The sequence below is a fragment of the Melospiza georgiana genome, chromosome 20, assembly GCF_028018845.1.
Source record: "Melospiza georgiana isolate bMelGeo1 chromosome 20, bMelGeo1.pri, whole genome shotgun sequence".
NCBI lineage: Eukaryota > Metazoa > Chordata > Aves > Passeriformes > Passerellidae > Melospiza > Melospiza georgiana.
This window is the reverse complement of record NC_080449.1, coordinates 3,848,413-3,862,584: the sequence shown is the minus strand read 5'-3', so window position 1 is coordinate 3,862,584 and position 14,172 is coordinate 3,848,413. Positions and strand designations below refer to the sequence as shown.

The window sequence follows — 14,172 nt, the reverse complement described above, 5'->3', positions numbered from 1 at the left end:
GCCAGTCCTGCAGGAACAGGGGAGATGAGAGAGCAGCTCAGCCACAACAGGGATGTGGTTTTTGATGGGAACCTTTGGCTGGTTTGCTTTGCAGCAGCAGGAGGAGGGTGGGAAACGTGGGGAAATCTTCGTGTCCCTCGAGTGTGGAGCTGCACTGGGACCCAAAGAGCCAAAAATGTTGGGAAAGCTTGAGTGCAGCAGTGCCAGATCCACCCCCAGAACTCAGCACCAACCCTGAGCACTGCATCTCTGTGGATTTTGAACAATTCTGTGGGGTGGTTTAGGGTGGAAGGACCTCAATGCCCATCCAGGACACCTCCCACCAGCGCAGGCTGCTCCAGCTCCATCCAGCCTGGCCTTGGGATCCAGGGGCATGAACTGTTGCACCTTTCCCTAAAAATAAAAGCCACCTGTGCCTGCTGCTGCCTCAGCACATGGGCAGAGAGCTCTGCCACTGTCAGGAGGAAAGCAATTAAAGTTTTAAAGCACAACCACCCAATGGGGACACTGCTGCCTGTGCCCCCAGCAGCTCACTGTGACTGATGGCAGAAGCACAGGAATGGGTGAGAAAAGGTAAAGATGGGCAAAAATCCCTTTAATTCTCCTCATAAATCCACCAGAGTGCACCAAGAAGTCAAAGTTGTGTAATAGCCCAAATACCAAGGGCAACAGTCACAGTCCTCCTGCACAACTGTGGGCTGAGTTGTTCTCAGTGTAAACATTCTCCAACAGAATTCTGTGTCCACACCAGTGTCACTGCCATCCCCTGCCAGGACCTGGCTTTGTGCCTCTGACTTCTCTTACACCTGGTGAGAAGCAGGAATATCCCAACATCTCCCCTGAGTGCTCACAACAGCCTCTGCAAATTGTTTTGCCTGGAGCTGATTGGAATATTTTAATTCTTTAATCCATCACCAACCTCAGCAAGGTAAGGGACACAAAGTTGAGACCAAACTAAACACAAAATACTCCCTGCAAGCTGAAATAAAGAAACCTGCAGGGGAATGAACCTCTCTGCAGTGCAAGCTGCTCACCAGAGGGGCAAAAGCAGCACCACAATGCCTGAATTTGCTCCTGTCTGAGCTTCCAATCAGCCAAAAAAACTCTTAATTGGTTCTCCTCTGCTCTTGGAAACAGAAAATATGAGATGAGCAATGCCCACTCTGGGATAAAGCAAATACAAAATATTCACTGCAACCAAAAATAAAGAAAGCTGAAGGGGAATAAACATCCAGGTGCCTCTCTGCAGTGCAAAGTGGTCATCAGAGGTGCAGCAGGTGATGCCTCAGGTTTAAAAATTTTCTATTTTTCATATTCTGTACTGCTTTAGTGTGTGGGTCTGAGCTTCACATCAGGGGATGGTGAGCTCTGTGCACAGAGCAGGGAGACAAAACAATTCCTGCTCCAGCTGGGCACCAAGGACAAATGATCCAAATCTCAGCCCAAGAGCACAAACACCGTGGGCTGGAGAGAGAAAAACAAGCAGGGTGGGACTGCCTGGGCTAAAGCTGGAATGGGACAATGAACTGCAAGATGCAAATGGAGCAGAACTTACAAAAAACGTGAGATCTCATGACCAAGCCCTCTCTTGCTCCCGTCTTGGAGCCACCTGGGTGCCCTTCAATAAATCTCCACTTTATTCCCCTTAACTCCATCTAGCCTCTGTCCCAGCTCCTTCAGGGACCCCAGGGGACAGCTCAGGGTGTCCCCCTTGCTTTGGAATTTACAATAAAATGCAATGTCCCACCTACCTTGGTCAGCTCCTGGGCATTGGCCAGGTTGTCCACAGCGATGGCCAAGAAGACGTTCAGGAGAGTATCTGTGGGAGCAGCTAAGGAAAAGCTCTTCATACAGCACAGGAGCAATCATTCCATCTCTGCTGCCCCTCTTTTCCCATTTTGTTTTTCATGGATTGATCCCTGGAAGCTTTGCCACCATTCCCAGCTCACCCACCCTGCCCAGAGCTGGCCCTGCAGGGCTGGACACACATTTGTGTCCCCAGCACCTGTCTGCAGAGGGGACAGGACCTGAGGGGTGTCACCCTATCAGAGGGGCAGGGTGGGACCTCCTGCTGCTCCCAGAGGTACCACAGCCCCTGGTTTTCCACCCCTCCAGCCCAGAAATGCAGATTTTCCCCTCACGCAGATTTCAGCCTCATTTCCCCCTCTTGTTTAAAAGCACAACCAGCGGAGCTGCAGGAAATGGGTCATTGTAAGCCAACATTTACATTTTTATACACACAGAGCTGTATAAAGTCACGGAGAACATGGAGAAGTGAATCTCAGGTCGTTGCTGCTGGGAGGAAACCATCCTGGCTTATCTCACTGGGGTCAGGGTGGCAATGGGGCACCCCAGACCTGCTGAGCCCCACACAGAGCTCAGCTGCCCCAGAGCAGCACACCCAGCCCCATTCATGAGCTCTGCTGATAAAACAGCCCCTAAGCCCAGCCCAGAGCCCAGCTAAGCCAGGGCAGTGCCCAGCCCAGGCCTCTCAGCAGAGCTCTGCATGCCATCCCTGAGACACAACACTGGCCTGGAATTATTTATTCTTCTTTTACTTTCATTTTTCCACCTCATGATTTCAGCTTTCGCTGAGTTTATTGTTGTTATTCCAGCCTTGTGGCTGCAAAACAGCCCCAGAGCAGCCATAAATCAGCTGCCCTAGCACAGGGAAGGAGGGCAAGCAGAGCAAAAGCACAGCAAAACCACTCTCCCAAGGAGAAAATGTGTTTGGCTCCTGCATATCACCTGGGGACAGGAGAGTCACTCACTGCAGAGCTCTGTGTGCTCCTCCAGGTAGGATTGTGCAGGGGAATGGTTCATAAACCCACTGAAAGGACTGCAGGAGATTTAGGAAATTAATCCAGGTGTTTGCAGGAAGCTCCAGGAGAGCTGGAGAAGGACAGGGATGGAGGGACAGGACACAGGGAATGGCGCCCACTGCCAGTTTTATGGGATATTGGGAAGGAATTCCAAGAGGCTGGAAACACTTCCAAGCCTCCTATCAGGGAATAAATGTCCCAGCAGGACAACTGCCTCCCTGCCCCTGCCTCCCACACCCTCTGGAAGTGGCTCATGTAACAAAGGCAACCCCTGGAAATGGAATTAATTTCTTTTTATCAGATCAGCCTGGCCCGATCTATTCCCAAGCAGACACAGTCTGGCAGACTTGGGTGTTTCTGCCCCAAAAAAGGTCCCTGAGTCCTCTCTGCAGAGCTGGGGGATTCCCAATTTTCTCCCAAACTGCAGGCTCTGCCTCAGGCTGTGTAATCTGGATAAGGCAGTGCTCAGAGCCAGGAATCATCTCCTGCCTGGCACTTGAGGGCCAGGGAAGGGCAGCATCCTCCAGGCAGCTCCTGCTTTTCTTTTTTTTTCTTTTCAGGTTCCTCTGCAGTTTTTCTTGGAGGTTTTTTTTTTTTTTTCTTTTTTATTGTCTCAACAGATGCCTCAATTTATCAATTAAGTGGATAACAGTGAACCCAGGCATGGTGTAATTTCCTGGAAAATGGGCCAAATCCTGTTGTTACTTTAATCATAAAACTTTCATTAAACCATTTCTAGTTCCACACAGACTCTCTGGAAATGGAAACGTAACATGAGACACTTCCCACTTAGAAAAACAAACTTTTCCTTGCTGTGATCCATTGAAAAAGCAAATTATTCCCTCTCTCTCTGTGCTCACAGAGACTCACCTGCAGCAAACTCATCCCAACCTGCAGGACTCAGGGAGGATCAAAGAATCCCACCTGGCACATCCTCCTTCCTTCCTCAATGCCCAGTGATGTCCCAAGGAGCTCAAGGGGCTGTGGGCTAGGGGGCATGGCAGAGGCAGTGGAGATGTCTGGAGGAACTCAGGAAAAACAGCCCTGGATCCCCTCAGCAGCAGAAGGGGAAACAAGAGAGCTGCACCTGATGAGATTTAGGGAGAAGGTGGGTTGTTGGGGAAGATGAAACAGGAAAGCCTTATAAATATGAGTGCCTGGCAAAAGATTTTGAGAATATGGAAACTATAAGCGAGATTGAAATGAAAGCAAGCTTTGAGATCCCTCAGTTACTGAACAACTGGAAAACAATGGTGTGGCCAGCTGAAGGTGATCCCCTTTTGATGGAACAACACCCTCTGCTTGCAGACATGCCCAAGGGTCAGAGCAGACCCTACAGCTTGGCAGAAGGGGCCCAAAGAGGAGTTTTTAGGGTTTAAAATGTAACACAGTATGGTGATGTAATGATTCTTATAGGCTGTGTGTAAATGCTGTAGGATTTGTATCTTGTACTAGATTGGTTAGTGAGAATCAGAATATTCAACACAGAAGATGATTTATTGTATTGTAATGAGAACTTGGCCCTCTTACCGCTTTTACTCTCTTACGCTTTTGCTCTCTTACCCTTTTACTCTCTCACCCTCTCATCCTCTCTCCCCCTCTCTTCTCTCATTCCTGCTCTGAGCTGTGTTTGGCAGCTCCCAGCAGGGCCCTGCAACCAGGCCCTTTGCAATGAACCCCAAGTTCCAGATCTGGCTTCAGAAATCTCTCGTCTCTGTCCGTCCCCACCGTCCTACCCCCTGATGCTCCTACAGTGGGTGAGGTTCTCACTCTCCAAATCCCAAATCCATGGCAGGGGCAGCAGATCCTCTCCTCTTGAACGTGCCCTGCTCTTTCCCTGGCACTGGAAGCCAAAGGAACAGGGAGAGGTCCCCTCTAAATTAAAAGTGAGGAGGGGAATTATTGCCCCGCTGGAGCTCAGCAGCTCAGAGGTGAAACGTCTCTCCCTCAGCTGTGCTGTCAAGCCTGATTACAGCTTAATCCCATTTCCAAATGCCAAGCCCAGAAGATTTAGAGCTCTCCCTCCCTCCCTGCTCTCTCTGACCCAGTTTTGCAGAGCCTGGTGTTTCTGGAAGGGCCGTGCTGGCTGCTGTGAGATGTCTGAGCATCACTGCCACGGCTCCTCCAGGAATGGGATAAATCCTTGCGGACACTCGTGTGACAGGCACAGCTCCCACTGCCTGCTCTGCTCTTCCTGTCCCTGCTCCTCATCCTGCAGGACAGAATTCCAGCCAAGCCAAAGGGCTGGAGCCATGTGCCACCCACAGGCACCAATGTCATCGATGGCACCTTCTGTCCCCTCCAATCCAGCTCCAGCAGCCCATTTCTGCAGGAACTCTGTCTTGAGCCCCAGCATTTTCCCCAGTTCACCCCTACCCTTCTCCTGCATCTCCAGCCCAAACAAGACTCCAAGGAAAAAAGGAATGTCCTCGAGGATCATGACAGCGGGCAGGACTGTGGCACAAGGATGGAAGGATACAGTTACCAAACAGCGTGAGCACGATGAAGTAGATGGAGGAGAACATTCCAGAATGGACGCCGCCCTGTGACTCTATCCCGTGGTACATCACAGCGTTCCAGTCCTCGCCCGTCAGGATCTGCACAGAGCAGAGGGACACAGAGGGTCACTCACAGGAAGGGTCACTCACATGAAGGGTCACTCACAGGAAGGGTCACTCACAGGAAGGGTCACTCACATAAAGGGTCACTCACAGAGAGGGTCACTCACAGGAAGGGTCACTCACAGGAAAGGGTCACTCACATAAAGGGTCACTCACAGGAAGGGTCACTCACATAAAGGGTCACTCACAGAGAGGGTCATTCACATAAAGGGTCACTCACAGGAAGGGTCACTCATAAAGGGTCACTCACAGAGAGGGTCATTCACATAAAGGGTCACTCACAGGAAGGGTCACTCATAAAGGGTCACTCACAGGAAGGGTCACTCACAGAGAGGGTCACTCACAGGAAGGGTCACTCACAGGAAGGGTCACTCACAGGAAGGGTCACTCACAGAGAGGGTCACTCACAGGAAGGGTCACTCACAGGAAGGGTCACTCACAGAGAGGGTCACTCACAGGAAGGGTCACTCACAGGAAGGGTCACTCACAGGAAGGGTCACTCACAGAGAGGGTCACTCACAGGAAGGGTCACTCACAGGAAGGGTCACTCACAGAGAGGGTCATTCACATAAAGGGTCACTCACAGGAAGGGTCACTCATAAAGGGTCACTCACAGGAAGGGTCACTCACAGGAAGGGTCATTCACAGGAGAGGGTCACTCACAGAGAGGGTCACTCACAGGAAGGGTCATTCACAGGAAGGGTCACTCACAGAGAGGGTCACTCACAGGAAGGGTCACTCACAGGAAGGATCACTCACAGGAAAGGGTCACTCACAGGAAAGGATCACTCACAGGAAGGGTCACTCACAGAAAGGGTCACTCACAGGAAGGGTCACTCACAGAAGGGTCACTCACAGGAAGGGTCACTCACAGAAGGGTCACTCACAGGAAAGGGTCACTCACAGGAGAGGGTCACTCACAGAGAGGGTCACTCACAGGAGAGGGTCACTCACAGAGAGGGTCACTCACAGGAAGGGTCACTCACAGGAAAGGGTCACTCACAGAGAGGGTCACTCACATAAAGGGTCACTCACAGGAAGGGTCACTCACAGGAAGGGTCACTCACAGCAAGGGTCACTCACAGAGAGGGTCACTCACAGGAAGGATCACCTCTGATGCTGGCAGAGGGCTATTTACAGACACGAATGAGACAGGGTTGCTGCTGAAAGCGCCTCGAGCTGTTTTATTTTCCAGCATCAGTCTCATTACATGATTATGACAATGAGAAGATGCTAGCAGCTCACATTCTAAGCAGCAAACCAAAAAACTTTATGTCACAACTTACTTTATAAGCTTCCTGACCAATCACACAAAGCAAAAGCACATTGACAGCAGTTCTATTTCACCACTATAAGCACACGTACCTTTGGTTCAAACAATGCTTGCTTATTTCAAATACAATACCTGCTTGTGAGCCTTAAAACACAACACACAGAGCTCCATTATTAAGCTTTAACCTTCCTAATATCTTGCTAGATAAACTTTCTGTAGCTTAGAGAGCTATTCTGACAAGCATTAATACACAGACCATTGTTCTATTTGCCCTTGCTTTTCTACAGTTTAAATACTTTTTCTGCTGACCAATCTCATGGCAGCTGCTTTAGCTCTACTCACACTTCTGCTGTATCTAACGCCTACATCTTGCAGCTTTCCCAAAACCCTCTAATTTTGTAGATTCCCACAACCTCATCACTCTCCACAGCTCCTGAAAGGTGGCACCCACAGGCAGGGGGCTCTGACACTGACCCACAGCCAGACCCTGGCACTGCTGAGGGCACACCCTGAGTGCTGTGCCCAGCTCTGGCCCCTCAGCTTGGGAAGGACATTGAGATGAGAGCATCCAGAGGGGGCAACGAGGCTGGAGAGGGGCTGGGAACACAAACCCTGTGAGGAACCCCTGAGGGAGCTGGGGGTGCTCAGCCTGGAGAAAAGGAGACTCAGGGGTGCCCCCATCACTGCACAGCTCCTGAAAGGTGCCTGTGCTCAGCTGGGGCTGGGCTCTGTCTGCAGCAGCACTGACACACCCAGAGCACACAGCCTCGAGCTGTGCCAAGGGAAATTCAGGCTGGATAGCAGGGAGAAGTTTTTCACTGAAAGAGTGATAAAGTTGTGGAAGGGCTGCCCAGGGAGGTGGTGGAGTCCCCATCCCTGGGTGTGTTTAACAAAGCCTGGATGTGGCACTGGGGGCCAGGGTTGAGTTGAGGGGTTGGGGCTGGGTTGGACTCGATGATCCTGAAGGTCTCTTCCAACCTGGTGGCTCTGTGAATTCTGTGAAAGGCAGCTCTGGGGGAGCCAGGGTGAGCAAAGCCACCAGGGAATGTCCCTGGGAAATGAGGAGCAAAAATCTGGAATTCTGGGCACACATTCCCTGCCTGCCCCAGCAGAGCCAAACAATGACCACTTTTAGTGCATTAAACATCAGGATGTAAAGATCCAATTCCTAAACAGGAAGTTGTCCTTAGGTTTAGTAGGAGAAAGAGAAAGAAATCTGCCGTTTTTTTTTTTTTTACAAAAGCAAGGGAAAAATGTCAAAGTTTAAATGGACTTGCAAAAGGTAAATACTTTGCAACATAGGATACAAACAAGTAAAAAAAAATTAAAACTATTGAAAAATAAACAAGTTTATTTAAATGTGTCCAATTTTGGTAACTGCTGGGAAAATCATTCAAAACTGAGTTTCTAGGTAACTGATTACAAAAGAAAACTAATTAAAATTTTTCCTAAACTGAAAGCTGCTTTGGGGGGTCAATTATTCTTACAGTTACCTTAAAAAAATTGGCTCTAAACAGTCTAAAAGCAATAAACTTAAAAGGACTTAATCTTTCATAGTATCCAGGAGCTAAATGTATAAAACAAATTCATTTCATAATAAAAGTTCCTAATTTTCTTTTAATTCTGACTTGAATTTATAATTTAAAACCAAAAGACGTAGTATTAAATTGACTAAAAACTAACTGGCTCCTGGTTACTATTCTTTTAACAACTTAACTTTTCTTTTTGTTAATACAATTAGAAAACACCCAAAACCAAAACACAAAAACCAAAAACAAACAAACAAAACTCAAAAAAAACCCACCAAAAAACCCAAAAACAAATAAAACCACAACAAATAAAAGAAGATAAAAAGTGCTAAGCCCTCAGTATACTCTAGTGATGGAGTTCCATGTGCAGGATGCTTGGAATGACTGCAAATTCCATCCTGCAAACTCCAGCCTGGCTGGCAGCTGCTGAGAGAGAGGAAATTTCTGGCTGCAGGGATGGTGCTGATGACAGCACTGGGCAAGAGTGAGTCTAGACACAAGGACACCCAGAGCAGACACCAATTCCTCTCCCAAATGCACAATTTCGCCTCAAATAATTCCAAAATCAGGATTCAGACCCAACAGTGCTGGAGCTACTCTGGATTTGCACCAAAGAATATGGAACAGGGCTTTGGGCTTTCAAATCTGCCACTCAATTATGCAGAGTATTGTCCACAAATGTGCATTCACAGAATTTCCATGAATTCACAGCTGCTCCTGCTTTCTGGGAATAGCCATAAAGTGATTTCTGATCACACAAATATTCATGGAAAGGGCAACCACTGGGAACTTTTCTATTTCCAAGCAGAACATCAGGATTTGCAGGTATTACGAAGTCCAGCAGGGTCTGGGTTCAAAATTCAACTTTTGGATTTTTTAGGAGTGGAACAAAGAGATCAAGTTAAAAAAAAAAAAAAAAAAAAAAAAAAAAGAGATGTTTTATGGGGTTTTTGCAGAGAGATAAATAATCTAAACTGAGCAGCCTGCTTGGAGAAGCTGAGGATGCTCCCTGAGGCTCTGGAAGGAGGAGCTGGTGTCCTTCCCACTGTCACCCATCAGCTGCAGGAATTACTTAAATAATTAGGGAGCAGCCTGAAGGATCCAGGATCTGCTGGCTCTGTCCTCAAGCAGTTAATGAAATTCATTCAGGTCTCTTTAGGGATGCTGTAAGGAATTTTTGCTGAGGAGAGGGAAGGACAGCACTGCAGAGGGAGAGGCACAGGCAATGAGGGCTTGGGAGCAAGGGCACAGATACCTAACACAGAATTTTGCTTTCCAGAGGCTCTGTGCTCAGGGATGTTGTGTGTGTGTGTATTTGGATTATTTTTGTTATTCCCCAGGCTCCAAACTGCCCTCAGCTGCCCCAAATGACCATTTGGAGTGCAGCTCACTGTTTAATACTGAGGCGCCAGCACGTGATGGAATAAAGGAGATGTCAGGAGCTGCGGTGAAATGTTAATGGAATAATGAACAGGTTTAGGGTGGGACAGGAACAGGAACAGGATTGTGCTGCTTCCAGGGGCTGCAGTGCAAGGGAGGTGCCTGAGGGATCATATCCCACACGCAGGGTGCTCTGACACTGACCCACAGCCAGACCCTGGCACTGCTGAGGGCACACCCTGAGTGCTGTGTCCAGCTCTGGCCCCTCAGCTTGGGAAGGACATTGAGATGAGAGCATCCAGAGGGGACAACGAGGCTGGAGAGGGGCTGGGAACACAAACCCTGTGAGGAACCCCTGAGGGAGCTGGGGGTGCTCGGCCTGGAGAAAAGGAGACTCAGGGGTGCCCCCATCACTGCACAGCTCCTGAAAGGTGCCTGTGCTCAGCTGGGGCTGGGCTCTGTCTGCAGCAGCACTGACACAGCCAGAGCACACAGCCTCGAGCTGTGCCAAGGGAAATTCAGGCTGGATAGCAGGAAAAAGATTTTCACAGAAAGAGTGATAAAGTTGTGGAAGGGCTGCCCAGGGAGGTGGTGGAGTCCCCATCCCTGGATGTGTTTAACAAAGCCTGGATGTGGCACTGGGTGCCAGGGCTGAGTTGAGGGGTTGGGGCTGGGTTGGACTCGATGATCCTGAAGGTCTCTTCCAACCCAGCCCAGTGATTCTGTGTGTCATGGGCAGGCAGAGCTCTGCTCCCATCCTGCCACTTCCACCCCTCATTTCCAGCTCTCCCCACTGCTCTGCTCTGCCTCAGCAGCCTATGAGGATTGCCAGTGGAAATCAGGGAGCAGGGCACAGGTGACTAACACAGAACTCTGCCTTCCAGAGGCTCTGTGTCATGGATCTTGTTTGTGTGTGGATTTTATGTGATTATTCACAGCTGGGCATTCAGCTCACAGGGACTTCCTCAGGAGCTGGAGCTGAAGGTTGACGCTCCTCTGAGGGAATTCAGGCTGAGCTCAGCCAGCTGCCAGGTGGACAAAACCCATCCTGGGTGTCCAGTGACAGGACCATGACCCAGCCAGGGCTGCTGGGATAAAAATGGGCTAAAGCAGAGGGCAGAAGGGTTTCTTTGAGAAGCTTCTTACAAAAAGAATCTCCAAAGGTACAGGGGGACAGGGTGTATCTAACTTTATTTATTCAGCACACTGAATGCTGTCTCTGACTGAGCCTGGCTGAGGTTATGGAAGAAAAGCTTGGAAAGGGATCCCAACCCCAGGGTGAAGAAACACTGAGCTGGAGTTTGCAGTTCAGGGAAGGAATGGGATGGAAGGGAGAGCAGGGAGACCACAGTGAATCCAGGGCTGATGGCTTTTGCTGGGTTTAGCTCCTACCCCTGACATTCCAGAAAATATCTTAAACCCATGTGCTTTCCTTCCCCCCACACTGCAGGACTAACAGGAAATATTCCAGCTGAGTATTCCACAGGCAGCTCCAGTCCCAAAGCAAAGCAAAACCAACATTCCCAGGGCTCATATCCGGAGCTGCGCCCTGGCAATACCTGTCTGAGCCCTTCCTTTGATGAGCAGGAAAATCCTTATGCAAATCTTATGCAAATCTTAATCCCCCGTGATGGGCAATATCCTGTGAGGTGAGCACTGAACCTGCCTCACATCTGGGCAGTGGCTCCTGCAGAGCTCTCAGGACATGTCTCCATTGAGATTCTTTTTCTGTCTTAATCCAGAAATTGTCATCACCCCCCTTCCCTTCCTTTTTATCTCCTTTTGGGGTCGTGACACTGAAATACATCAGCCAGACCTTGCTGAGATCTGGGGAATTCTGGATCAGGGAGAGCCCACACTATGCAGGACACGGCTAGAAATGAAATCTGTGAGGGTCACCTGCAGCTGGAGCAGCCCCAGCTCTCCTGAGTTGGGAAACACCTGAAAACATTATTTTCTAATTATTTTTAATTATTTCAAACCATTTTAAATTACTGTTTTTTAAAACGACAGGTAGAAAACAGCTGCAAAATTCAGCTTTAAATCCAAGCATTGCATGTGCCAGAGCTGCAACTCTGTGGGCAGGGGCTGGAAAACACAAAGAGCACACCCAGATGTGGCATAGCCCGGGCACACACAAATTTTAATTAACAGAAATTATCAGCATTTTTGCCCCCTAGCAATAAATCTTTTGTTCTAGTTTTCCTTAATACCACAGCACTGATTTTTAATTTGATTTTTAGTGATGCATGTATCAGTCAGAAAAGTAAAACACATGAGAAGGAAGGACTCTCCCTTTCCAAAATTCCACAGACTTTTGGGGACTTGTTTGTCCCCAAAGCAGGAAGAAACACCCAGGAATTTCAATTCTAGCACTGCCCCAGGACAAGGAATGGCTTTACCTGGAAGACTGTGAGGATGGCAGCAGGGAAGGTATCGAAATTCGTGGTTGGAGTTTCATCTTGGAAATTGAACCTGGAGAGAAGGGAGAAATAAAAGCAGGAGTGGGGAGGGACAGGCAGCTCCAGGCAGCCTGGAACACCCTTTAACATCCCATAAACCAAGTCAGGGAGCAACATTTGTTCCACCTGGCTGGAACACCCCAGGCAAGCTTGGTGGGGAACATCTCAGAAGGTGCTTAACAGAACCATCAGCAAAAACTCAATTTCATTCCCAGAGAAAATTCCAATGCTCTGAAATTCATTTTCATCCCCAATTAAAATGAACAATCAAAATCTCCAATGATTTTGCAGAATGAGCCATTCCAAGAAGTTTTCATCCTCAAGTGTAAAAGCTCAAATTGAAATGACTCTCTTAGCAGATAATTTCTTTTTACCATTTTAAAGATAAAATAGGTATTGACTGGGAAAATAAAAGACCAAACAAAACCATTTCATTATTTCAGTTCAGAAGTGAGGCTGGAGTTAAATGCTAACACTGTGATGGTTCTTACTGCAAAATTCACCATTACTGGCATTTTTAATGAGAATAATCAGATCCAACCAAACTGTGTTCTCCAGCAGGAAAATATTCCAGAGTGCCATTACATTTTATAATTGGATATTATATTTTATGGTGGATAAATACAATGGCACTCTGGTTACCAGGGAAGGAACAGTACAGAAAGTTCTGCCCCAGTCCTGATTCAGCTCTGGGTGTCCTGGGCACCAGGGGATGCTGGGGGAGCTTTAAACTGGGGACATTCTCCCTTGGGAAAGAATCCAGCTCCAGGGAAAACACCAGAACAGGAATTATTTCCCTATCCCCAGCCCTGAAACCAGGGATGTGAACACTTCCAAGCAGAACAAAGATTCCTCAGACTCACTGTTAGAAACCTAGTTACTAAAAATTTTTAATATCTGTACTAATAGACACTAACCCCCAAGAGAACACTACCTTTGACCTAAAGCTGTAAAAAAACCTTGCATAATAATATCCTTCCTTAAATAATAAAAGTAAGATTATGAGTGTGTAGTTTAAATAAGTGTGTAATATCACAAAGTAAAAAATCTTAGAGTTTAAAGTTTTAGAATACATATATATTATAGAAAGCAAATTTTTATATATATTATATAAAACAAAATAAAAGTTTTAAGACAGAAGCTAGTCTTTCCTCTTTACCTTCTTCTTCATAAGTTTAAGTAGCATTGTGTAATTAAATAAAAAAACACATTTCAAGACACAAATAGTTACTTATTGAGTTAAAAATAAAAATAATTTAACTATCATTTCTTAATTAGACAGTTTGTCCTTAAAAGACCTTGTAAAAAAAGAGATACAACTCCATTTTAGTTTGTTAAAGGAAAGTACTATAAAACTCACAACTTGAAAACTAGAACCTAAATAAAAACCAATAAACATCTAAGTCCAAACAAAAAATTCAGTTTCACAATTTAATACTGACTTTAACAAAAACAAACAAACAAAAACCCAAAACCAAAAAAAACGAACAACTTACTGCCCTCCGAAGAGCTGCATCCCCAGCAAAGCAAAGACCACGATGAACAGGAACAGCAGGAAAAGCAAACTGATGATGGACTTCATGGAGTTCAGCAAGGAGACCACCAGATTCCTCAGGGAATTCCAGTACCTGCGTTGGATCAGAGCAGCCAGGGGACAACATGAGTGGGGAGGAGCCTTTGGGGAGAAATTTTTAGGAATTTCTTTCCCATGTGTCTCAGGTTTAGCTGGGTGTGTGTTCTATCCCCACCTGTCAGAGCTGGGGCAGCTCTCTGCTGTCCATGGGGCAGTTGTTTCTTTCTCTCTCCCACAGCCAACCCTCCCTCCAGGAGATCTCTGCTGTCCATGGCCACTGAGTGTCCCTGCAGGGCTGATCCAACCCCAGCATCCCATGGGGAGATGCTGCGCCCAGGGGAGGAGCCAAGCATTCCTGCCTGGATCCAATCTGAGATTCTGGGACACCATACACAGCCTTTCCACTGGATTCCCAGAGGAACAGCTGCCTTTTCCTGTGGATCTTCAGAGGAAGGCTACACCTTTCTACAGGATCCCTGCTGCAGCAGAGCCACAGCTGGCACTGCAGGAGG

General features: G+C 47.7%; 1 protein-coding gene across 8 annotated transcripts in view; it reads right to left on the bottom strand.

The window, feature by feature from the left end:
* Positions 1–14,172, bottom strand: part of CACNA1B (calcium voltage-gated channel subunit alpha1 B) — a 324,524-nt gene that overhangs the window by 108,890 nt on the left and 201,462 nt on the right. For all 8 annotated transcript variants that reach the window (XR_009115431.1, XR_009115432.1, XM_058038142.1 and 5 more), the window contains 4 exons: positions 13,584–13,715; positions 12,028–12,100; positions 5,302–5,419; positions 1,752–1,819 (listed from right to left, as the gene is read on the bottom strand). Coding sequence is in view for 6 of the 8 variants with exons in the window: in XM_058038142.1 (XP_057894125.1) it covers positions 1,752–1,819; positions 5,302–5,419; positions 12,028–12,100; positions 13,584–13,715 (391 nt within the window). In the remaining 2 variants the exon portion in view is untranslated. The remainder of the gene's footprint in view (positions 1–1,751; positions 1,820–5,301; positions 5,420–12,027; positions 12,101–13,583; positions 13,716–14,172) is intronic.